This window comes from Astyanax mexicanus, chromosome 12, assembly GCF_023375975.1.
Source record: "Astyanax mexicanus isolate ESR-SI-001 chromosome 12, AstMex3_surface, whole genome shotgun sequence".
NCBI classification, from domain to species: Eukaryota; Metazoa; Chordata; class Actinopteri; order Characiformes; family Acestrorhamphidae; genus Astyanax; species Astyanax mexicanus.
This window is the reverse complement of record NC_064419.1, coordinates 14,396,031-14,422,472: the sequence shown is the minus strand read 5'-3', so window position 1 is coordinate 14,422,472 and position 26,442 is coordinate 14,396,031. Positions and strand designations below refer to the sequence as shown.

General features: G+C 40.6%; 1 protein-coding gene across 1 annotated transcript in view; it reads left to right on the top strand.

Moving 5' to 3' along the window:
• The window catches only part of sult1st4 (sulfotransferase family 1, cytosolic sulfotransferase 4), a 31,198-nt gene extending 13,620 nt beyond the window's left edge, over positions 1-17,578 (top strand). The window contains exons 3-6 of the mRNA XM_049485681.1: positions 6,223-6,349; positions 16,656-16,753; positions 16,864-17,038; positions 17,368-17,578. Coding sequence (XP_049341638.1) covers positions 6,223-6,349; positions 16,656-16,753; positions 16,864-17,038; positions 17,368-17,480 — 513 coding nt within the window. The 3' untranslated portion in view covers positions 17,481-17,578. The remainder of the gene's footprint in view (positions 1-6,222; positions 6,350-16,655; positions 16,754-16,863; positions 17,039-17,367) is intronic.
• Positions 17,579-26,442: the final 8,864 nt, after the last annotated feature.

The window sequence follows — 26,442 nt, the reverse complement described above, 5'->3', positions numbered from 1 at the left end:
TGCTGTCGGGATATTGAACTGTTAGCGGTGAGTCTCCGACCTTATTACATGCCGCGGGAGCTCTCTCACGCGATCCTCGTGTGTGTTTACATCCAGCCGAGAGCGGACGAGCAGGCGGCGTGTGACGTCATCCACTCCACCGTCGCAGCGCTGCAGACACAGCACCCTGATGCCTTCTATGTGATCACTGGTGACTTTAATCACGGAACGCTGGACTCTACCCTGCCTGCCTTTTTCCAGTTTGTGGACTGTCCAACCAGGAAAAACAGGACCATAGACTTGCTGTATGCTAATGTGATGCATGCATACAGGGCTATTCCACTACCACCGCTGGGGAAATCAGATCACAATCTGGTGTTCCTGCAGCCTCAGTACAAACCACTGGTACTGAGGCAGCCCACTACCACACGCTCATTCAGAGTCTGGTCTCCTGAAGCAGAAGAAGCCCTAAGGGACTGCTATGACACCACTGACTGGAGCGTGCTGCTGCACCCACATGGTGAGGACATTGAGGGGGTGACTCACTGTGTTACGGACTACTTGAATTTCTGTATGGATGTTGCTGTTCCCACAAAGACTGTACGCTGCTTTCCAAACAACAAACCCTGGATTACCAGCTCCGTCAAGGACCTCCTCAACCAAAAGAAGAGGGCGTTCAAAGACGGAAACTTGGTAGAGCTGAAGCGCGTACAGGGGGAACTCAAGGTACGTCTTAAAGAGGCCAAGGAGTCTTACAGGAAGAAGGTGGAAAGAAAGCTGCAAGACAACAACATGAAGGAAGTCTGGGGTGCAATGAAAACCATCACTGGGTGCAAGAACAACAACGGCAACCCAGTAGGTGGCGGTGTGGACAGAGCAAACCAGTTCAACAACTTTTACAACAGGTTTGACTGTCCTGCTCCTGCTGCCCCCTCCTCCTACCCTCCTGTAGCATCACCAACATCTTCTCCATCTCTACCATCATCACCATCATCTCCATCACCTTCAACTCCAACTCCACCATCTTCATCACCACCACCATTACCCTCACCTCCATCTTCATCAACATCATCACCGTCATCATCATCACCACCACCCTCACCTCCATCATCATCTTCATCACCATCAGCACAATCACCCTCACCTCCACCATCTTCATCAGCACCATCATCACCCTCACCTCCACCATCTTCATCATCACCACCATCAACACTATCAACTGGCAGACAAATCATCTCCTCCAGTCCACCAACCTTTACTGCTGACCAGGTCAGGAGACAGCTGAGGAGACTTCACCCCAGGAAGGCAGCTGGCCCGGACAGAGTGTGCCCCAGAATGCTCAAAGAATGTGCTGTTCAACTGGGTGAGCCCCTCCAACATGTTTTTAACCTGAGTCTGCGTATAGGGAGAGTTCCTGCCACGTGGAAGACAACCTGTCTCATTCCTGTTCCCAAGAAGGCACACCCGAAGGAGCTGAATGACTACAGGCCGGTTGCTTTGACATCTCACGTGATGAAGACCATGGAGCGACTGCTGCTGGACCAACTCAGACCTCAGGTCCACCATGCTGAGGACCCACTGCAGTTTGCGTACCGGGAAAAGGTGGGAGTGGAAGATGCCATCCTCTATCTCCTGCACAGAGCTCACTCTCATCTGGACAAGGGGGGAAGGTGCTGTGAGGGTCATGTTCTTCGACTTCTCCAGTGCCTTCAACACCATCCAGCCCCTACTACTGAGAGACAAGCTGATGGAGATGGAGGTGGATATGCACCTGGTCACCTGGATCACTGACTACCTTACTGGGAGACCACAACATGTCAGGATCAGGGACTGCTCCTCTGATACAGTGATCAGCAGCACAGGAGCACCACAGGGGACTGTTCTCTCTCCAGTCCTGTTCACACTGTACACATCAGACTTCAAATACCACTCGGAGTCATGCCACATGCAGAAGTTCTCTGACGACACTGCAATTGTGGGGTGTGTGCGTAATGATGATGAGAGGGAGTACAGAAGCCTGGTTGAGGAATTTGTGATGTGGTGCAAGATGAACCATCTGCAGCTGAACATCTCCAAAACCAAGGAGATGTGCATAGACTTCAGGAGGTCCAGGCCCTCTGCTCAGCAGCCAATCTCCATCGAGGGGGTTGACGTGGAGGTGGTCAAATCCTACAAATACCTTGGTGTGCACCTGGACGACAGGCTGGACTGGTCAGTGAACACTGACTCCCTCTACAGGAAGGCACAGAGCAGACTGTACTTCCTCAGAAGGCTCAGGGCTTTCAACATCTGCCAGAAACTCCTCCTGATGTTCTACCAGTCTGTGGTAGCCAGCGTCCTCTTTTACACTGTTGTGTGTTGGGGAGGCAGCATCAGCAAGAGGGATGCTGGACGACTGGACAGGCTGGTGAGGAAAGCTGGTTCTGTGCTGGGATTAGAGCTGGAGTCCTTAACACCACTGGCAGAGAGGAGAGCCCTCAGCAAGCTGCTGAACATCATGGACAATGTTCACCACCCTCTGCACAGCACCATCACCAGGCAGAGGAGCTCATTCAGCGGCAGACTGCTGTCCCAGTCCTGCTCCACAGACAGACTCCGAAAGTCTTTTGTTCCTCAGGCCATAAGACTGTTCAACTCCTCTCAGCACAGCAAACTAAAGACTCTGTGAAACTTTTTCATTCCGGCCACTCTGGCCACACCATGGACACACCCCCAGCTATGGACACACTCTCAGACTTGCTGATGCCTAGAACACTTTTTATAGTTCTACCATATTTTGCACTAGTAGTTCATTCACTAGTTAATTCATCTACTGTTTACGTATCTTTTGCACTGTTTACGTATCTTTTGCACTGCTGAATTTAAATTATTATATAACTGTGTATTTGCACTTTCTGTTTGGCTGACATCAGTTATCCTCACTTTATGCACATCAACTGGTGTTCACTGTCTATTGTGTTCAACTGCACTACCTCCATTCTCCATCTCCATTACACACACACACACGAAGACTGTACATTTACACTGTATATTCTATCTATCTATCTATCTATCTATCTATCTATCTATCTATCTATCTATCTATCTATCTATCTATCTATCTATCTATCTATCTATCTATCTATCTATCTATCTATCTATCTATCTATCTATCTATCTATCTATCTATCTATCTATCTATCTATCTATCTATCTATCTAAAGGCCAAACACAAACTCTCTCTAATACACACAGCATCAAACATAAGGATGACTCCAGGGCCAACAGAGTATTCAGCTTCCCATGTCCAGGACATTTCATCCCATTCACCTTTCTCTTGTTCATGACACCAGCCATCCAAAAAATCCTGGGGAATACAAATTTGGAGGATTCAAAATTCAATTAGGCAGCTTTGTTAGGGCAGGTCATTTTTGACCACAGAATGTTAAGATCGCACAAGGGTTTAGGAGCTCTTTAGAAAAATGTAATATGGGGATTGAAATGGAATCATCATCAGAACAAGAATTGGAATCTTGGGAACACATTCATTTTAACTATTGAAATCCTACCCTGAAGTGAAAGATGTAAAGCACTGCATCTCTGCAAGTCCTTATTAGTAAGTAAAGAATAGTTACTTTTTTGTAGTTGTGAGAAGAGATGGTAGGAACTTAATTCCCAGATATGTCGGTCTGGAGTTAATAGGGATGATGGATGGTATATTCTCTGATTTTGCAGTGTCAGTCAAAAGCATCAGTATGGATTTTGACCAGTTGATCTTATACTCACTTTTTCACCTGAATAAAAAACGTTTTGAAAGTTTCAACAATTCATAAAGTTGATTTGTATTTTTTGCCGCCTCCACCCATCCTATCTGGGGCATATAGACAACATTTATCCCAAATTACAAATAAAAAATATTGTCATTTAATGCATTTATTTGGAGAAAATGAGAGCAGAGCTTTTAGACCTCAAATAATGCAAAATGCTTTCAGAAATCAATATTTGGTGAATTAACCTTGTTTTGTTATCACAGTTTTCATGCATCTTGGCATTTTCTCCTCCACCAGTCTTACACACTGCTTTTGGATAACTTTATGACACTCCTGGAGCAAAAATTCAAGCAGTTCAGCTTGGTTTCATGGTATATATATATATATTATATATATATATTAAGGGCGTAGGAGCGGGGGGACACATTTGTGAATATGAACCAAAGCCTACCCTATAGTTTCCCAGAACAACATTTGTGGAATTTTTTATCACAAATAATCCTTTTTTCTGTATTTGTTTATAATTAGTTGCATTCAAGAAAAGGTGACTTTACAACCTAAACATGTTACTCCACGTTACATTTACTGGTGTTAGAAACAAATTATGCATGCAATGTCTGAATTATATACATAGTACAAAAACTGATCAGTTATCACCTAATATTTAAAATAATCTAACAGATTTGGTTATTATTATTATTATTATTATTATTATTATTATTATTATTGTTGTTGTTGTATTATTATTGTTATTGTATTGTATGTCAATTCTGTTGTATGTTTACATTTTCTCCACTCTTTTAAAAAAAAACTTTGGGTCCTGCGCTTTTTAATTTTTTCTACTGAGAGCACTTCTTTCTACTGAGAGAATGTAACTACGTTTCATAGAGATTTTTGTTAATATAAACGTCAGGACATGTGGTCTTTATGTTAACTACATATGAACAGAAGTCAGGTTAGATCAGTGTTTCTCAACCCTGTTCTTACATGTTCTACTGCATATTCCCACTGTTCTGCATATTCTACAGCTTTCTCTGCTTTAAAGGCACTTAATAAAGTAAGTGGCGGTATGATGTGTCTAATACACTGCTGATATACATAATGATTAATTTAGGATCCATAGGGGGCTAAAGAGATTTTAACAGGTACACTCAATAAATGATTGTTTATTAGCTAATCAGTTGGATCTGATGGAAAACACAGTTTTAGGGCAGGGATCAGGGTTAAGAAACTGCTTTAAACTACCAACATTACCCAGTGTTGTACTAAATTCTGTCTATCCCCTACATCCAGCTTCTAGCTAACTTGTTAGCTAAATTAATTTTCGGTTGACACACTTCAGCTACATAAGGCCTGGCATTGTCTTTCTTTAGAAGGAACCCAGGGCCCACTGCACCAGCATATTGTCTCCCAAGGGGTCTGAGGATCTCATCTTGGTACCTAATGGCAGTCAGGGTACCTGTGGCAAGCACATGGAGGTCTTTGCCGCCCTCCAAAGAAATGCCTCCCCACACCATTACTGACCCACTTTTTGATATTGATTCACAATCAATGTTGCTACCTAACTGGAGAGGTTGATTTCACAGAAGTGTGGTTGACTTGGAGTTACATTATGTTGTTTAAATGTTTGTTTATTTTGGTCACCATACCTTACAACAAAATGTTGGTATTTTACGTCAATTTGACAATTTGTCTAAAGATGTAAAAACATCATGTCAAACTGATGTTAAGATTCTGATGTTTACCAGATGTTGGGTTTTGGTTATCATACCTTACAACACAATGCTGTATTTTTTATGTCAATTTAATATAAGTATGTGTTGTTTAGGTGACGTTGGATTTTGGTTACTTAACCAAACATTACAACACAAAAACAATTAAATATCAACATCAAATGATGTTAAAATGTCCTGTTAAGCTGACTTTAAGATTCAGATGTTTACCAGAGGTTGGGTTTTGTTTACCATACCTTACAACGAAATGTTGGTATTTTATGTCGATTTGGCGTAAGGATATGATGTTTGAGTAACATTGAATTTTGGTTAGATAAAATTATGACACAAAAACAACTACATATCCACGTCTAGTGATGTCACATCAAGCTGACGTTAAGATTCAGATGTGTAACAGATGTTGGGTTTTGGTTATCATACAACAAAATATCGGTATTTTATGTCCATTTAACGAAAGGATGTGATGTTTGGGTAATGTTGGATTTTGGTTATCTAAAATTATGATGCAAAAACAACTAAATATTAACGTCATATGTCACCACTATTCAAGGTCAATTTGATGTTATATTAAATGTCATTTTAGTTAAAAGGAGTTAAAAATTGTTCCTATATGGTAAAAAAAGGAAGATAAAAATTAAGGTATTGTTAATGGTTTTACTGATCTGTGTGCATTCAATATGTATGTAAACATGCTGGGATCTAATCATTGATTTGTTCAGGTTCTGCTATTGGTGTTAATACTTCTTTCTTTCTTTATCCAGGTTGTCTATGTAGCTCGTAATGCCAAGGACAACGCCGTGTCTTATTTTCACTTTGAGCGGATGAACTTCATACAGCCTGATCCTGTAGACTGGAACAATTTTCTGCAGATGTTCATGGATGGAAAGAGTGAGTTAAAAATGGTGTCATGTGATGTATACAGCTATTTTAAATAAAAAACATAAAGCATTATAATAACAAATTATATAAAATATGGTCAAATTAATTTTTTCTTTTTATTATTTTTTATGTATTTATTTGCACAAATATAATGTGACAACAAGTAAACAAATGAACAAACAAACAAACAAAATAACTGTGTCAGAAGGGCAGAAGGTTAAAACACAACATACCAGAAAATAGGGTCATAAACCGGGCAACCAAACGCAACGAAACGAGTCCAGGCACAAATCAAAACGAGCAAACAACAATAGAGTAACAATAGATTAATCCAAAAATAAAAGTCCAAAAGACACAAAAAGGGGTCAATACACAAAATAGCAGAATATAACACAATGATTAGTGCTTTGTATGCACGAGAGGCAATGCGCCGACGTCATCGTGTTTTTAGTTCATAGAGTTCTGGGGATTGAAATACTTTCCCTCTAAGGAAATTATAAGAGAAACACAAAAAAAAGAAAAAGACAAGAAAAACAAAAGAAAAATAATAATAATAATATGTAGTTACTCAAAATACATAATCACAACAATATACACCAATACATATTTAGTATTTGGATTGGTTACAGTGAGAGTGGATACGTTTTAAGCTGTTTTTTTAAACTATAATGCTAGTGCATATTTTTAAATAAGTTGGTAGGCAGTTCACAGTGTTGGGCACGTTACTTTGAAAAAGTAATTAGTTATAGTTACTTCTCCAAAATATTAACTGAGTTACTAACTGAGTTACTCCACTACAAAAGTAAAAGTAGTTACCAGTTAAAGTAACTATTGTGTTACTTTTGCATACCTGTCAAGGTTTAAATTAAAAAATAAGGGACATTTTCTGCCGCCTGCTTTGAGCCGTCCCCCTAGCCCAACTGAGGTTCAGTATCCCTTACAATTTAAGACAGTTTTACAAGAAATCTAAATAACCACCTGTAAACCACTTACAGACTACAATTTGATGAGCAGAATCTGATAGGTCTACCTTTGATGACACTGAAATGTTGTGGACATTCCTACAAATGTAATTCTTATTATACAGCCTAAATAAAAACACTTTTCTAGATATTTACATGAAATCTTTACTTTTTGTGTCAGGAATGCACTCTCTTATGTTATTTTTTTATTATTCAATGGATTGAAAATTGAACAAAGGGTGCACAAATTCTGCAAAATAAGCTTTTTTTTTTTTAGCTTAAAGAACATGGACCATATATATTCCATCAGTTTCATATTCCATTCCTCAATAAAGTATGCAAAACAGTACACCAACTATGGATTTCATGTAGCAATGTAATAATGTAAACTTGACTAGCTGCCTGAACTCACAGCAACGGGGGGCTTCCCCACACTGACCCTCCTCCGCGCTCCACAAAACCAGAAAGCTGATTGGCTGTTTTTTTTTATATATATAAAATACTAATACGGGAGGACGGCGAGAAAGAGGGGTAAAATACGGTAGTTTCCGGGCCAAAACAGGAGACTTGATCAAATCAAATCAAATTTATTTATTTCAAATCAAATCAAATCAAATTTATTTGTATAGCGCTTTTTACAACAGGTGTTGGCACAAAGCAGCTTTACAGAAACATGATTACAGGACAAAGAATCAGGCAAAACATTAAACATAGAAAATACAGAATACAGAACCCCCAGTGAGCGCGGAGGCAAGGAAAAACTCCCTCAGAGCTGCAGGAGGAGGAAGAAACCTTGGGAGGACCAAGACTCACATTAAAGGGGGGACCATCCTACCACTGGTCAAACGGCTTTTAAATTAAAATTTAAAAAGTCTTTTATACATCCATATAGGTTTTATGTACTCAGGAGTGTAATAGCGCCACTAATGGCTTGGATGTAATCAGTAGTGGAGAATAAGATGGACGATGAGCAGCTGATCTGTGGTGGTGGTGGAGAAGAGCTGACTTCAGAAACTTCCATCAGTCTGGCCGGACAGGAGACGCGAGAGCCTGAGGGTCCAACATCGGTATCGGGTCAGACAGGTGGGCAGTCAGTAACTCGGAGGAAGGCAGAGAGATGGAATTAGTTTTGACTGGATTTATGCAAAACTGAGAATATTAAAACATTATCAGAGTGTGGCAAATGACTCCGGCAGAACTGAATAAAACAGCCTAACTAAAGGCAGAGAGCCAGAAGGTAACATAGACATGGAGGCACCCTGAAACACCAGCATCCACCCACTCCACCGTCCACAAACCTGAGTGACCGTGTGCAGTGGGAGAACAACAGCACCAGCATCTCAGTTTACCACAATTTCCTCTGTCCATGAACCCCTGAATCTGCAGCCTTATCTAAAGGGAAAAACATTAATTACCAAAAGCTAAACTAAACAAGTAAGTTTTCAGTCTAGACTTAAAGATTGAGACTGTGTCTGAGTCCCGAACATATTCGGGGAGATTATTCCAGAGTTGAGGCGCTTTATAAGAGAAAGCTCTTCCTCCTGCAGAGCTCCTCTGAATTTTAGGCACTACTAATAAACCAGCACCCTGAGATCTGAGTAATCGCGGTGGTTCATAACAGGAGATGAGGTCTTGTAAATACTCAGGAGCGAGTCCGTGTAGGGCTTTATACGTTAACAGGAGAATTTTATAGTCTATGCGGAATTTGACTGGAAGCCAGTGCAGTGCTGATAGTACTGGACTAATATGGTCAAATTTTCTAGTTTTAGTAAGGACCCTGGCTGCAGCATTTTGAACTAGCTGAAGTTTATTTAAGTTACTGCCGGAACATCCAGACAGTAGCGCATTACAATAATCTAGCCTTGAGGTAATAAAGGCATGTACTAATTTTTCTGCGTCATGCAGTGATAGGGCATTTCTTAGCTTGGCGATGTTACGGAGGTGTAGAAAAGCTGTTCTAGTAACATTAGATATGTGTTTATCGAATGCTAGATCTGAATCTATGATAACTCCAAGGTTTTTAGCTGCTGAACCAGGTGTGACGGAGAAGTCGGCCAGATTTAGCATTAAGTCTGATAATTTATTTCTAGCAGCTTTGGGGCCTAATAGGATAACTTCTGTTTTATCACTATTTAATAGGAGGAAGTTGTGCGACATCCATGATTTTACATCTTCTACACAATCCTCGATTTTCTTTAATCTCACTCTGTCATCAGGTTTGGCTGATATGAAGAGCTGCGTGTCATCCGCATAACAATGAAAATTCACATTGTGTTTTCTAATAACTTTGCCCAGTGGGAGCATATATAATGTAAATAATAACGGTCCTAATATAGAGCCTTGTGGAATTCCATATCTTACCTTGGTATAACTGGAAGACATATCATTTATCCTCACAAACTGATAGCGATCGGTTAAGTACGATTTAAACCATGCTAAGGCAGTTTCGGTTACACCGACCATGTTCTCTAGTCTTTCTAAAAGGATAGTATGATCTATTGTATCAAAGGCTGCGCTCAGATCGAGAAGTACGAGTAAGGAAACACAGCCTTGGTCGGCGGCTATAAGTAGATTGTTTGTTATTCTAACTAAAGCTGTCTCAGTGCTATGATAAGGCCTAAATCCAGATTGAAATTTTTCATAGATCTGGTTTCTTTGCAGGTAAGAGCAAAGTTGTTGGGCTACAGCTTTTTCTAAAATCTTAGAAATAAACGGTAAGTTTGAAATAGGTCTATAGTTAGACAGTACACTAGGATCAAGATTTGGTTTCTTGATCAGAGGTTTAATTACAGCTGTTTTAAAGGCTTTGGGTACATGGCCCAGGGCGAGCGATGAGTTTACTATCATTAACAGAGGTTTAATTATATCTGGCAGTACCTGTTTTAATAATTTTGTGGGAACAGCATCAAGTGTGCAGGTTGTGCTGTTTGAAGAGGAGATAATTTTCTCTAGTTCTAGCTGTGGAAGTGGGTTAAAGACTTCCAACCTAACTTCAGTAACAGAGTTTTGTTCTAGATCAGCCAGACCAGATGACAGAGAGGATGTAATATTTATCTGTTTAATTGTATCCCGAATGTTTTCAATTTTACTATTGAAGAAGTCCATAAAATCGTTGCTGGTGTAAATGGCTGGAATCTGAGGTTCAGTACCTGCCTGGTTTTTAGTTAATTTGGAAATAACACTAAAGAGAACTCTAGGATTATTTTTATTTATCTCGATCTGTGAGGCGGGCTTTATTAAGTTCTTTTCTATATTTAACAAGACTGTCTTTCCACGCAGAGTGAAACACTTCCAGTTTAGTTGACCGATATTTACGCGCTAAATTTCGTACTAACTGCTTTAAGGTACGAGTTTGATCATTGTACCACGGTGCGAGCTTTTTCTGTCTCTCTATTTTGTGTTTAAGGGGTGCTACAACATCTAAGGTAGAGCGAAAGGTATTTTCTAAACCTTCGGTTAGTTTGTCTAGTTCTACTGGGTCTACAGGAGAGTACATTAGAGTTGATAAGTCTGGAAGCTTATCTGTAAATTGTTGGGCTGTAAAAGGCGTAATTGAACGTTTTACAGAGTAGCTAGGGGATGTACGTATATTATGACTGAGATGTAATTTAAATGAAATAAGGTAATGATCTGAAATTGCGGAGGTTTGAGAACGAATATTCGGGTTATCTATGCTCACACCCAGGGTCAAAACTAAATCCAGAGTATGATTACAGTAATGAGTAGGTCCTGTTATATTTTGAATAATACCAACTGAGTCTAAAATCGATGTGAATGCCTTTTTTAATGGATCATCCAATTTTTCGAAATGAATGTTGAAGTCTCCAACTATAATCACTTTATCATTACTTACTGCTAAGTCTGTGACAAAATCACTAAATTCTTTTAAAAATTCTAAATAGGGCCCTGGTGGTCTGTAGATGTTAATTAAAGAAAATGCATTCTTTTTTGTAACTGGATTAATTATACTGGTGTAAAGAAGCTCAAAAGAAGTAAAATTATCATAGTGTTTCTGATTGCTAACTAAGGTACTTTGGAAAAATATGCAGACCCCACCTCCTCTACCGGACAATCTCGGATTGTGTATATAATTATAGCCTGCAGGGGTGGCTTCATTTAATGCTACATATTCATTTGGCCTAATCCAGGTTTCTGTCAGACACAGAACATCGAATTTCTGATCAGTTATCATTTCATTCACCAGAACTGCTTTTGAATTTAGAGATCTAATATTAAGTAAACCAATCTTTAGGCTTGAAATGTTAGTACTACAGTCTGGATATGATTGTTTAATATAAGTTAAGTTATTTAGATTTACTGTTTTAGTTTTTTGATGTTTTTGTTTGACTCGGGGGACAGACACAGTCTGAATACATTGGTATCTAGGTAACGTCTCTTTGCAGCTCGCAGACGGTCGGTTAAGCCTCTCTGTCTGCGGCCTGGTCCCGGCTCTGGATTGTCAGCAGCTTCTAATACTACTCTGCCGACTAACTAAAAGACTATGAGCTATGCTGCATGAAAGTAAGGCAGCACCCTCCCGCGTGGGGTGGACACCATCCCTACCTAAAAGACCAGGCTTGCCCTCAAAGTGTAGCCAGTTATCTATAAAGCCCACATGATTTTCTGCACACCAATTGGACATCCAGCGGTTCAGTGAAGAAAGCCTGCTGTAAGCTTCATCACCACGCCTCATTGGGATGGGGCCAGAGCAGATTACCTCCTCAGACAGCGTCTGGGCCTGTTTAATCACCTCTTTAATATTAGCCTTAGTTACTTCAGACTGCCGCAGACGAATATCATTGGCCCCTACATGAATTACTACCCTCGAATATCTCCTATTCCCTAACCTAAGGTTGCCACTAATGTCCGGTGCTCTGGCTCCCGGTAAACAAGTAACTGTTGCCGCTGGTGCCCCTAAAGGAGTAGCTAATTTCACGTGTCGGACGATAGAGTCTCCTATCTCCTATCACAGGTATAATAAAAAAAAAGAAAAAGTTAATTGAGCGGCTGAAGTAATGTGCAGTAACAGGGTGTCAGAAATGGTAACGGTGTTATAGTGACAGTCACAGTAATTAGTAAGATTACTTGTTACTAAAAATGTCAACGCCGTTATTTCAACGCCGTTATTCCCATCACTGGCTGTTCCATATTAAAAGGCCCACTGTGAGAAAGTCCAATTGATGTTCTAAAAAAGCACGGAGGTTATTAGAGGATCTAATGGAGTAGTGATGAACTTTAAAGTTGTATTGCAAATTATTTTCATAACAATCAGGAAGAAGGTTATTGGAAAAAGAGAAAATAAACTGACATATTTAAACATTTTATTTAAATATTGAATAAAATATATTTTATTCTTCTAATGACACCAACATAGATATTTTATTAGAAATTATTGAAATATGTTCTTTCCAGTATAATTTGTCATTAATGAGTATACCTTTTTTTAGGTACTAAAAAACATATATAAACTTTTTTTACATTAAGGGATAATTTGTTTGCTCTAAACCAGTGATCAATGTTTGCCAGAGACGAGATAATAGTTTGTGACCATCTTTATCAGAAAAGAAAATGTTTGTGTCATCAGCAAACAAAAAAAACTTTTGGTAGTCTTTTGCTACCATGTAAAGATCATTTACGTATATTAAAAACAGTAAGAGTCCTAAAATTGAGATTAGAGCAAGTGCCCTGCCATGAAACACACTCTGTGATGATATCTTTTAAACCATTCTAATTCCATGTTATGAGCACCATAGTATTGTAACTTTTGTAAGAGGATACTATGAATAACTGTGTCAAATGCTTTGGATATGTCAAGAAAGACACCTATTGTTATTTTATTGTTGTTGAATGCACTCGAGATTTTCTCAATGAGCTGAACCAAGGTCATGGAAGAGAATTACCTTGGTTCAGCTCATTAAACACTGGCCAGCATGCTCATAGCAATAATCATAGAATTATTCATGCTCATAGGAATAGTCAGAGTTGGATGGAACCAACTCAAGTCAACAGACTTTTATTATTATTACATCTGAGTACAGGTACGACAACAATACAATAGACAAACAAAGTGCAAAAGTGTAACAATAAAATCATAACACTACAATAAATAAAATCAATACAAAAAAGAGACAATTTAACAGACAGGACAGTGCAGTACCGATACGGTATAAAAATGTGTATAGTGAGGATAAGGTGCAGAGATGTGTAACATACTGTGACATATAGAACATACATGATCACAGCAAATCAAATAAAATCTAATTTATTTGTATAGCGCTTTTTACAACTGGTGTTGGCACAAAGCAGCTTTACAGAAACATGATCACAGGACAAAGAATTAAGCAAAACATTAAACATAGAAAATACAGAATACAGAACCCCCAGTGAGCGCGGAGGCAAGGAAAAACTCCCTCAGAGCTGCAGGAGGAGGAAGAAACCTTGGGAGGACCAAGACTCACATTTAAGGGGGGACCATCCTACCACTGGCCAAACGGCTTTTAAATTAAAATTTAAAAAGTCTTTTATACATCCATATAGGTTTTATGTACTCAGGAGTGTAGTAGCGCCACTAATGGCTTGGATGTAATCTGTAGTGGAGAGTAAGATGGATGATGAGCAGCTGATCTGTGGTGGGTGGGTGATGGAGAAGAGCTGACTTCAGAAACTTCCATCAGTCTGGCCGGACAGGAGACACGAGAGCCTGAGAGTCTAACATCGGTATAGGGTCAGACAGGTGGGCAGTCAGTAACTCGGATGAAGGCAGAGAGATGGAATTAGTTTTGACTGGATTTACGTAAAACAGAAAATATAAAACCGTATCAGAGTGTGGCTAATGACTCTGGCAGATCTAAATAAAACAGCCTAACTAAAGTATTTCTAGCAGCTTTGGGGCCTAATAGAAGAACTTTTGTTTTATTACTGTTTAATAGGAGGAAGTTGTGCAACATCCACAATTTCACATCTTTTACACAATCCTCGATTTTCTTTAATCTGACTCTGTCATCAGGTTTGGCTGATATGAAGAGCTGAGTGTCATCCGCATAACAATGGAAATTTACATCATGTTTTCTAATAACTTTGCCCAGTGGGAGCATATATAATGTAAATAATAACGGTCCTAATATAGAGCCTTGTGGAATTCCATATCTTACTTTAGTATAACTGGAAGACATATCATTTATCCTCACAAACTGATAACGATCAGTTAAGTATGATTTAAACCATGATAAGGCAGTTACAGTTAGCAGTTACTGAGGTAGAGAGTTTATAGGTTGTTAGAGCCATTTCTTTGGTTTGGTTAAAGCTCACCTTCCGCGAAAATCCGATTTTTCTTGTTTTTTGTGGAATACAGTAGGTCTCTCCGAGTTGAATGTGTACACCTGCACATTAAACTGTTTTGCAGCCCCCATTGTCTGCAGGAGCTAAGCAAAGAAATCCCCCCTCCCCCCCTCCGAAAAACGGGTGAATTTTGAATTATCTTTCTGCCTACGTAGGCAGAAACTCACAGACCAGCCCACCTTGGCTCGAGAAACTCCCAGAGGCGGAGCTGAAGCGACGCAACATCACCGCTCATCAGTTAGGAGGTGGGAGGCAGTGAGCGGCAGAGCGGTGGAGGGGCGTCGCAGTGCTCCTAGCCAATCAGAGGAGAGATATTTGCATGCTGTTTGCATGTATGAATATTCATGAGCAAAGCTGGAATCCGGTCATTTTGGACACACCCCTAAAACAGTCCATTAAAAAAGAGCTATACAGAGACACCTGAGCACTTTTTTTTTACAAAAACGTCTCACATGTCATTCATTCATACTAGAGACCACAACTAGACATGTTAAAATGAAAGAAAAAACGACGGAAGGTGAGTATAGTTGTATATTGTTGTGATGTGGATTTAATACTTATAATTATTATTATAATAAGCGTAATGACGCATAGACGCCAGAAGCCGTGAGCCAGGAGCATCACAGTCTTTTGACCATTGTATAACTCTAAAAGAAATGTAATTTCATTTAAATAGGAATTCATCTTTTGTGTTGTATCATATGTTTATAGTAAACATAAAACAACCAAGAAAAGTTAGTTAGGCTAGTGAGCAGCACAATGCACTCACATAGTGTTTTTGAAAGAAGTATTGCTGATAGGGATAGAGACATTTCAGTTTTGTGTGCTAAGAGTTGTGTGTGTGTGTGTGTTTGTGTGTGTGAAGAGTGGTGAGGAAGTTCAGTTAAGTTCTGCGAGTGCGTTTGGGTGTGTTATGGTAGTGGTGGTGATGGGGTCTGTGTGTGTTGAGGAGTCTGACTGCCAGGTGGACAAAGCTGTTGCTGAGTCTGGTAGTGGAGGCTGGTTTTTGATGTGCCTCATGACCAGCCTCTCAAAGCACTTCATTATGAAGGGAGTAAGTGCAATGGTACGATAGTCACTGAGGCATCTTTCACAAAGTTTTCTTTGGCACAGGAACGATGATGGTTGCCTAGAAGCACATCGGAATGACTGCAGTGCTCAGAGAAATGTTGAAAATGTCTGTGAGAACATCTGTGAGCTGGTCTGCACATCCTCTGAGCACTCTTCCAGGTATGCTCTCTGTTCCTGGGGCTTTCAATGGGTTGACTCTGAGTAGAGTTCTCTGCACATCAGCTAAGGACAGGCACAGAACCTGGTCGTTTAGAGGAGGTGTGGTCTTCCTTGTCGTGTAGTTCTGTGCTTCAATCCTTGTGTAGAAGGTGTTTAGCGCATCTGGAAAGGAGGTATCACTGTGGTGAAAGTGCAGGTGTCTTGTAGTTTGTGATGGCCTTTTTGTGTAGGTGCACTTTGCCTCTCTAAAACTTCGGTAGAGCTTGGCTCTGGCTGTTCTGAGGGCTCCCTTGTCCCCTGAGGCCTTGTGCCAGGTTCTCAGCAGCACATGCTCCTCTGCAGTCATCCACAGATTCTGGTTGAGGTGTGTTGTGATGGTTTTGGAGACAGCAATATCATTGATGCACTTGCTAATGTAGCCAGTTACTGATTCCAGGTTGATAGAGTCATCAGAAGTAGCAGTTTATCTAAACAGTCAGTGTGCTCAAAACAGTCCTGAAGAGCAGAGATGGCTCCTGGAGGGCAGGTTGTCAGTTGCTTCTTCTGATTTTGGCACACCTGATGAGTGCTTTGTATGCTGGGATGAGCATCAGAGATTCAGTGGTCTGAATGGTTTGAATAAGGAATGAGAACAGCACTTGATGAAAAGCACCCCTTCCCAATTGTTAGGCATGGGGGCATGGGAGATAAATTGTGTTAGCCAGTGACAACAGACAGATAGAAGAATGGTCAATAGAAGAATGAGTTAATGAAGCTTGTGTGATTTCTTTCATCTTATTTTCTAGAGGTTTTTGGTCCTTGGTATGATCATGTGTGTGGATACTGGGAGAAGAAGCAGACCTACTCAAATATTCACTATATGTTCTTTGAGGACATGGTGGAGGTAAGGCAGCTTTTGAAACTAAAACATTTAACCAATTTTTTTTTTTTTAATATGTATATAGCTGTAGGACAAAAATTAGAGCTTTGAACATTTGTTTCTATCTTGCTTAGGATACTGGACGTGAGGTGGCACGTTTGTGCTCCTTCCTTGGTTTATCTATACCAACAGAAGTCAGAGAGAAAATTACAAAAGATGTTCACTTCGACAACATGAAGCAGAACACAATGACCAACTACTCCACAATCCCTATTATGGATTTCAAGATCTCACCATTCATGCGAAAAGGTTAATATGACCCACTGGCTGAATCTTAGATATACTTCACAAAATGGGCCATAGGTCCTTCCAGAAGTGGAATGTAGTATATGTTTATATCAGGCATTTTAAGCCCAAGGGAGTGTAAAACAATATATTCTATCATTTTTGATGTTATATTTCAAGCACATATTTTTAAAAAGATGTTAAACATCTGACTCTTCTATATCTGTCACTATCAGGACACTGAAAGTTACATGCATACAGGTCATAAAAGACAGTAGAGAAATTAGGCCATTGTGCGATCAGAAAATGTAATTTCAGCTTTGTTTTTTTTTTATATATGTCTGTTTCTGTAGGGAAAGTCGGGGACTGGAAAAATCATTTCACTGCCACTCAGAACGACCAGTTTGATGAACACTACAAACAGAAGATGAAGAACATCACCCTTCAGCTCAGAACAGAGATTTGATCCCTCATGATTTTTTTGTTCTTTGCATTGTATATATTCATGATGAATGGGACCAAAATGAGTTAAAATAATAAAATAAAATCTTATGTTGACCTCCACTGAAAGTTCTTCCTTTTCCTGTTAAGTTGAATGTTTGGAGATGTAAAATGATGTATCCTGCTATTTAAAAGAATGGAAAATTAATAACAATAATAATATGGTTCTGCATACTAGAGTTTAGATTGTCTGCCTGAACCCGAGCCTGAACGAGGTGAGAATTCTCACTGCTTTCCTGTCGCGCTGTCGGGTTCGGCTGAAGAAAATGGTCTGTGGCAGGACGTAGAACTATTTCAATTTAACAAATCGCACTGTGATTTTTGTGCTGATCAAAAAGTTACAGCTCATCCGCGCGTTTAAAGCTCCTCGGGTGAATTAATGTTTTTCTACAGGACAAACCATTCAAACATGCAGATGAGCTCTCCACACCCCATTAAAAAATCACACAGTGTCTGTCTGGCTTAAAATAGTTACATACAGCTATTAAAAACTTCAATACCGCTCAACCCTAATATTGTGCCTAAATTTAAATTCTGACCCTTTGACCAGGGGTGAAACTGACAGCAGGAGGCATAGTTGGGGGCTCACATGTGAATCCGGTCATTCGGGGTTTTCTAGAGCTCCTTCCTGTTCCCGCCCACTCATGTAGAACAAACAAATCTTTTTGGTAATTTTCACCTAAAAATCTTAAACTGACATTACCTAATAAAACACTTGCAAAAATGTTGCACCATATTCTTACATAGAACCAACAAAATCTTAAAACTGACAGTATTAAAAACATATCAATGTTTGACTTTTTTTTTAAATGTCTTTCTCCAGTGAATAAATGGAAGCCTTTTTAGACTTCATAAATATTGTAAGATAAACATGAGCAGGTTGAGCTGCTGAACCTGCTCAAGTGCTAACGAAAAAAGGCTTAGATCATTTCAAATGAAATTGTTTACAAAACAAAAAATATAACACTGTACTTTTTTATTGATTCTGTCATGTCCTTACCTTGTTTCTCTGTCTTTTCCCTTCTGTGCTCATGTTTCTCTGTGTTACCTGTTCACTTTTTCCGCCTTGTGTATGTCTATAAGCTCTTGTGTCCTCAGTGTTAGTTTGTCAGTTCTTGTGCGTTTATGCCGCTCTTTTGGCTGCGTTTCTGTTCTGTTTGTTTTCTGAGTTCTTGTTTTGGTGTACTGGCCCCTAATTGCTCACTATGGAAATGACAATTACACTAAACTAAATAAACTGTCATTTTTTATACTTTAATCCACATTAAGTGGTTCTACTTAGATCTAAACCAACATAAACTAGCTAACATCACACTAGCTAAAACAATAATCTGAATGAAAATATATTTCATTGTCCATGATGTTCCTCCATTTCCAGCAAGAGACACAACTTGTCCATGGGTTTCTCAAGGGTGTTGGTCTTTGGTTTTCACAAGGACCCGACGAACAAACCCTTGGGTGTCAGGAATGGTCTTCTCCACTTTTCCCATCAACCAGGACCCTCTTGGAGCCTCTCATCCACGGTGAGTACTACATCCCCCTCTTTCACATTTCTCTTTTTTTCCAGCCACTTCTGCCGTTCTCGTAGGAGGGGCAGGTACTCTCTAGACCAACGCTTCCAAAAGATGTCGGAGATATACTGCACCTGCCTCCATCTTCGTGTACAGTACATATCTTCTTTCTGAAACATGCCTGGAGGGAGTGCTGGTTTTCCTAAAGAAAAAGAAGATGATTCGCGTCAGTGGTTCAAGGTCGTCGACATCATCTGATGACTTGGTAAGTGGCCTGCTGTTGATCACTGCTTCCACTTCACACATTACAGTTTGCAGACATTCGTCATCAAGTGTCTGGAGCTTCAGATCACCCGTTACTTTGCGCACTGTTCTTATTTGGCGCTCCCAGATCCCGCCGTGGTGCGACCCAGCAGGTGGGATGAAGATCCAGGTGACTCCCTTGTGCAGCAGAGCTTCAGAGATCTGGGATTGATTCCACTCTTTTATTGCCTTGCGGAGCTCATGTTCTGTAGCTACCAGGTTAGAACTGTTATCAGATCTCATCATTTCCACTTGTCCTCATCTCACTATAAAACACCTCACTGCGTTTATACAAGAGTCTGTGTCCAGTGAATGTGCTATTTCAATGTGGACGGCTCTGATTGTAAGGCAAGTAAATTAGACTCCGTAGCGCTTAACTCGCGCTCGTCCACGCTTGACTTCAAAGGGCCCGAAATAATCTACGCCGACGTTAGTGAACGGTGGGTGGTCTGGCTGAAGACGGTCTGGTGGTAGGTTCGCCATCTTCTGTTCACCAACAACAGCTTGACCTTTCCGGCATTTCATGCACTTTGAAAGCACACTTCTCACTGCTGCATTCCCTTTACATATCCAGACCTTTTGTCTCAGCCGAGCGAGGGTGTGGTTCCTTCCTCCATGTCTCCTCATGTGCATTCCTTATGATGAGAGTTGTAACATGTTGGTTCTTTGCTAGAATAGCCGGATGTCTTGTATGTTCCGGCATGGCTGAGTGGTGCAGTCTTCCCCCAACCCGGAGGACACCATCTTGGAGAAAAGGATCCGATTTCACAATAAAACTGCTTCTCCTGACCTTATCACCCTTCTGCAGCGCACAAAGCTCCTCATGGAAGGTTTGCCTTTGGCTAAACTGGATGATAGCAGTTTCTGCTCTCCTAATGTCCTTGACAGTCAAATGGGTTCCTTTTAGACCAGATCTCCACTTCTGCATGTTGTCTTCAACGATCTTGAGTTTCACATCTTGAGTTTGTAACTCAAAGATTTTCCTTTTTTCGCATAGGTTCCTAAGCAGCTCTTGCAGCCTCAACATCCAGGCAACGGCCTTCCTCAGACTGTGCCAGTCGGAGTAATGATGAATCAACTTGAAGAAAGGATCTGCATTGAGTTGATGGCATTAATGTTCGCAGAGATCTTGAGCTTCACCTCGGCATCATCATCCATTATCTCCCTTGAGAACGCTGACAAGACTGGCCAGTGAGACTCATCTTTGGCAAGAAAGTCAGGTCCTTCAATCCAATGCTGACACTTCATGAAGTGCTCTGCCTTCATGCCTCGTGATGCGTGGTCATCTGGATTAAAAGACGTGCTGGCATATCTCCACTGTGCTGGCCTTGTGTTCTCTCTGATTGTTGACACTCTATTCGCCACAAAGGTTTTAAAGCGAGCTCCGTCATTTCCAATATATCGGAGGACAGTTGTGCTATCGGTCCATAGCACAGCCTCCTTGAGGTCCATCCGAAGTTCTTGCTTCATGAGCTTGTCTATTTTCACTGCAATGGTGGCCGCTGTCAGCTCGAGACGTGGCACGGTGACTGGCTTGAGCGGCCAAGCCAGAGAAGAATGAAGGGTGACAGGAAACCAAGGGGGTCGTAAATTGAACTTACAACTGATAGGATACCCCTTCTGGTGACAGGCATGTTTTTCACAAAGATGCGGAACTTGAAGGAGTCTGACTCTATGCACCAGTCCACTCCTAGTGCCCTCTCCATGGGTAGCTCATCCCTATCCAGATCTAGATTCTTCATCTCCTTTGCACGCTCATGTTCAGGAAGTGATGACAATACTTCATGGCTGTTGCTACACCATTTGGACAAATGAAATCCTCCACTTGCGCAAAGTGCAATTAGGTCTTTGGTCAAGGACGTAGCTTTCTTCTTGTCAGAAACTGAGACAAGACAATCGTCTACATAGAAATGCTCGAGATTGTAGTTACTGCCTCTGCAGATGACTTATCTTTCCCGTACTCTGCAATCCGCCGCAAAGCGTAGTTGGCACAGCTCAGGCTGGACTTGGCCCCAAACAAGTGGACAACCATCTTGTACTCGTGCAGAGTCTGGTTCAGATCTCCCTCTGGCCACCAGAGGAATCGCAAAAGATCAGAGTCTTCATCAGGGACTCTCACCTGATGGTACATCGCCTCAATATTGGAGATTAGTGCCATATGGTCATGGCGAAACCGCGTCAATACTCCAATCAGACTGTTCGTGAGGTCCGGCCCCTGTAACAGCTCGTCATTCAACGACTTCCCTTGGAACGAAGAGGCATAATCAAAAACAACCCGCAACTTCCTCTTCTGTGGATGGATCATGCCATGATGGGGAATATACCAAACTCGGCCATCGTTGCATAGCCTTTGCTCAGCAATTCTGACATGAAGGCTGAGTAGTCATTGTGGAAGCTGAAATTCTTAGCGAGTTTCCTTTTCAGGCTTAGTGCTCGTTGTTCAGCAACACACTTGTTATTTGGCATCACAACGTCTTTGTTCCTAAGAAGCATACCTATGCAGTAGTGTCCATTGATTTTCTTAGTTGTCTTAGTCACACACCGCATGAATTGGATGTCTTCTCGCGACATCTCAGACTTCTCTTCACAGGCTTGCTCAGGAAAGTCATGATTGTACTGCTGCAACAGCATGATGTCCATACTGCTGACTGACACTCTTTTGACCAAGCACCCTGGATGATGTGACTTGGCTTGTAGTCATTGTCTTTCTTCAGAGGGCCATTTACTACCCAGCCAAGTGTTGTCTTTATGGCATAAGGCCCGTCACTTTGACTGTGTATTATCTTCCATGGCTCCATTGCAGCGTGAGCGTTCATTCCAATGAGCATCTCCACATCAGCATCAGTCTGTGGTAGCCGCACTTCTTTATGCAGATACGGCCATCTCTCCAGGTCTTTCTCTAAAGGAACATTTTCCCTTGTTACAGGTATGTCAGTGTGGGTGTACACATCTGGCAGGCTGATGTACTTGTTCTCCGTGAGACCACACACTTCTAGATCGGTAAGAACGAAGCAGGAGACAGGCTTCTTCTGGCCCATGGTATGGAGTAGCACGTGAGCCCTTTTACCATTGACACCTAGTCGTCTCATCTCTCAGAGCAAAACGTTGCTGAACTTTGAGTCCATGAATGCATATGTCTCTATGGTGTTGTTGCTCTTCTTTGACTTAATGCGCATTTACAACATTGTTGCACCCAGTGAGAAAGATGGAGAAGCTGTGAAGTGACTTAGCATTCTGTGCTTTAATTTGAGGCCATTTAACGGCCTTGTCAACGTATACGCAGCTTTAGGCTCTGCTGCAGGGTCCGCAGCCTCAGCTCCCGGCAGTCTCTGCTGTACAGCTCCCGCTGCCTCTGCTCCATTCCAAGTCGCTCCTGCTCTAATACCAGCTGTGCCAGTGGTGCTTATCACTGCACCAGCTTCAGTGCCAGCAATGGCTGTCATCGTGCCAGCTCCAGTACCAGCAATGCCCGTCACCTGACCAGCCCAATACCCACTCCCAGGACTTTATTCAGCCTCAGGTCCCATGTACCCGGGCCTGCTCTTTCTTACCTCGTTCCTTTACCTGTGTCTCTGGTCCCGTTCCTGTCATCATGTTTGTGTCTGTCATTATCAGTGCTTTATTCTGCATTTATGATTCAGATTTTTTTATTTGTTTAGGTTTATTGTTTGTTTGTTTCCTGTTTTTAACTTGCGTCTGCATCCGCTCTTCATGTCCTCTCCTTGCTGCTGTGACCGATTCCTTGAAGTAGGTTACAAAAGCATGAAAAGAAATCCTCATGTGTTCTGCTCTGGTCCAAGTTGACAGAAAACAAAACAAAAAAGAAATCTCACTGCGATCGTATTACAGTCAAATATATATTGTTCTGTGTACATGTCATTGACTAAATATGCCCTACAACATGCTTAACTTTTGTTGAGAATCAGCTTCTTATCACTGGTAACGACCAGAGGTGAAAAAAGTACTAAAAAAATTGTAATTGTCACACCTTAGCCTGTGTCTGTCTCTGTTATCCTGTCTTGTGTCCCTAGCCATGTGCTTTTTTGAGCACATGGCATTGTTTTGGTTATCCTCCTGTCTCCGCCCCAGCCCCACCCTAGCCATTAGTGTTGTAACCTTGTGTCTCATTTGTAACTCCTCCCCCTCATTACCTCCACAGGTGTCCCTATTGTGTGCCTGTGTACAAATACCCCATGTGCTCCTTTGTTCTGTGTCGTACTTTTTGTTTGACCCATAGACTGTGTATAGCTGGACAGAGTCTGTGACCGCGAGGCAGCCCTCAGGGGTGAGTTTATGTAAATGAGTAGGCTGTCTCTCCACAGTCTTTCTCCCTCCTCTGGTCTCTACTGCGCAGACTCGGGTTTCAGGATCGCCAACATGGAGGAAGATTTTGGCTTCATTTTTCTTGAATGAATGGGAACAGCGACACGGCGTCCATCTTTTTTTTACAGTCTCTGGTTTGACCTCGTCCTGTTACTCTGTTTGGATCTTGTTTATCTGTGTTTGTTGAGCCTTGGACCTGCCGTGTTTTTGTCTACAGTATTCTGGTTAGTTTTTTTTGTTTCTTTGTTTCTTTGTTTGCTTATTTTGCTTTTGGTTTGTTTAAGTCTTTGTTTTATAGTGTTTGTTTCAGTAACCTTTTTCTATAGTTAGTCCCTAGTATTTTGTTCTTTGTTTATTTTGCAACAATGGAAAATAAAACAGACTTGCATTTGCATCCTGCCTCTTCTGTGTCACAGTAATTAAGTAAAAGTAACTTTACTTTGCTAAAATTCTACTAAAGTAAAAGTAAAAGTACCCATCTAAAAATCTAAGTAAAAGTAAAAAAATACTCAATTTAAAATTTACTTGGTACATTTTAGTAAAAGTTACACAGTTACTTTGAATTAGTTGATGTAAAAAAGTACAAATAATAAATTAAGTATTATTAATTAATATATATAAATTGTTACTCCACATAATAATTTAGACCTCTTAGGAAGTATTTGTTCAGACCATCCCATAAAACATTTTCAAGAACAAGTGGCATATGTTTCTATGATCCATTTTTTTCTTTACTGTCAAAAGGTTATGGTCATACTTGTGACTATAAACTGTATTTTTATAGATTTGCAGTTCATTATTATTTTTTAACTTATCATTGCTATGCTTTAACTGCTATTTACATGTTTTTTAACATTCAAGCAGATTGTGTAATGTTCCCAATAAAAACTTTAAAAAATATCATTAAAAACATGAAATCATACAAAGAAAACGTTGGATGGCGCATGCCCAGTGCCGTAAAGAAGCACATATTGATAGGTAACATAACTCGACAGAACACCGGTTCCCCCGAGCACAGCTGGTTCACGCAGCGTCTCTCCCGCTAACCATAATAAACACTGCTGGGAAAAGTTCAGATGCGCTGCCTGAGGCATTTCTCTCATCACCAAGACTTTCAGAAATTTAAACTCAGAACAGAAGTTTGTGGACGCAGGTTAAGCACGTAACGTAGCACAGCTCAGCTAACTAACTTGTTAGCCAACCCAGGCAGTTTGATATGTGTGGGGCCTAAATTAGGATATTGGAGATCGATATGCATAAATCTTCACATACTAAGGCACACTTGGCCTTATATGAGCAGGTTCATTAAGTTCGTTCATCCTCTGTCTGCTCTTTTCCATAACAAGTTTAAATATCTGGCACGAGAGACAGCTGCTATAGATAACAGGGCATAATTGGCTGTTTTCCCGGAAAACGCTACATAATGGCTAGGGAGCGTATCTCTAAATTCATTGGACAGAAACCAGATGTCCACATATGCCTTAGTTCTCCTGGGAACATGAGGCAGGTGAAGGTCAGGTTTTTAAAAAAAACATACCATGTTGATTTGATCACAATTAAGTTCAATTATGGGGTTGATGGCATTATGCCCATAGCCTTGACCGGAAAAAACCTCCCTGAAAGATGATCATGTTGAGAACAATTATGTTCAACTAAAAGATGGTTATATAACGGTAAAAGGTGGAGCCTAAAGCCCCCACCTTTGTTCACCCAAATACTGTATAAAAGTGTGTGTATTGCTTTGTATGATCAGAAGACTGGATCCTTCTGACTGAAACTGGCTGACTTCAAGACAATAAAGAACATCTTAAGAACTTCGAAGAACTCCATCTTCTCCTTTCTTTAACTTAAGGCTCTCGTCTGTTGATTTTATCTTCTTTCTTTTGAGTTTAAATATTTGTAGTGATGCATGATTAGATGACCTTATAAGAGTCGATTTAAGCTAGCCTAAGGCTTCCCTTTAAGGGAGGCCAAGAGTCGTCGAATTACGAACGACATTCTGGCGCCCAGCCCCGGGGCCCGAAAAAACGAACCCTAACGAACCCATACGCAGTAACGATTAGAGACAAGCAGCTGTGACATCGTGTGGCGGCGAAGACAATCCTCTTCAAGGAAAGGTGAGCATTGAAACCTTTTTCAATTTAATTACTGAAAAAGAAATACGTGTTTTCTTGCTCACAAAGATGTCATTGCTTTAGAAGTTAAAAGAAAATTAAAAACTTTTGTAAAAAGCTAATGTAATAATTAATTGAATAACAAACAGACGAGCACTATGATTTAAAGAAAGATATATAGATGTTTAGAAATATGTGTATAACAATATAAATTGAAACCAATTGATTAAATTTAATGAAATACTTGATGAGTATTTTTAGCGTCTAGACGCCTAAATTCAAGTAAACTAGTCTAAATTCTAATAACTTACAATAAAACAATTGTATGTTAATGTCTGTCTAAGTGTATGTTGTATGTTTCATCTCCCGGGCGTTAAAGACGGGACACGTCATAAAGTGCGATCTAGAAAGCACGACGTTAGACTTGATAAAAGAACATGAGAAAAAGAGAATAATACAGAAAACAATAAGTATAAGAGCGACGCTAGAGAGTGAAGCGTGCGCCAAAAAGATATAAATAAGAGCGACGCCTGAAAGAGAGCGTGCGCCGAGAAAAGGCCTAAGAGAAGTAAGAAATAAAGGGGAAAAGATTTGAGCACCTGTCTGTTTAAACAGAAGGTTATAAGAAATCAAATCCGTCTCTTTGTTCCATGAGCGTAAGTTGAGACACTCTATC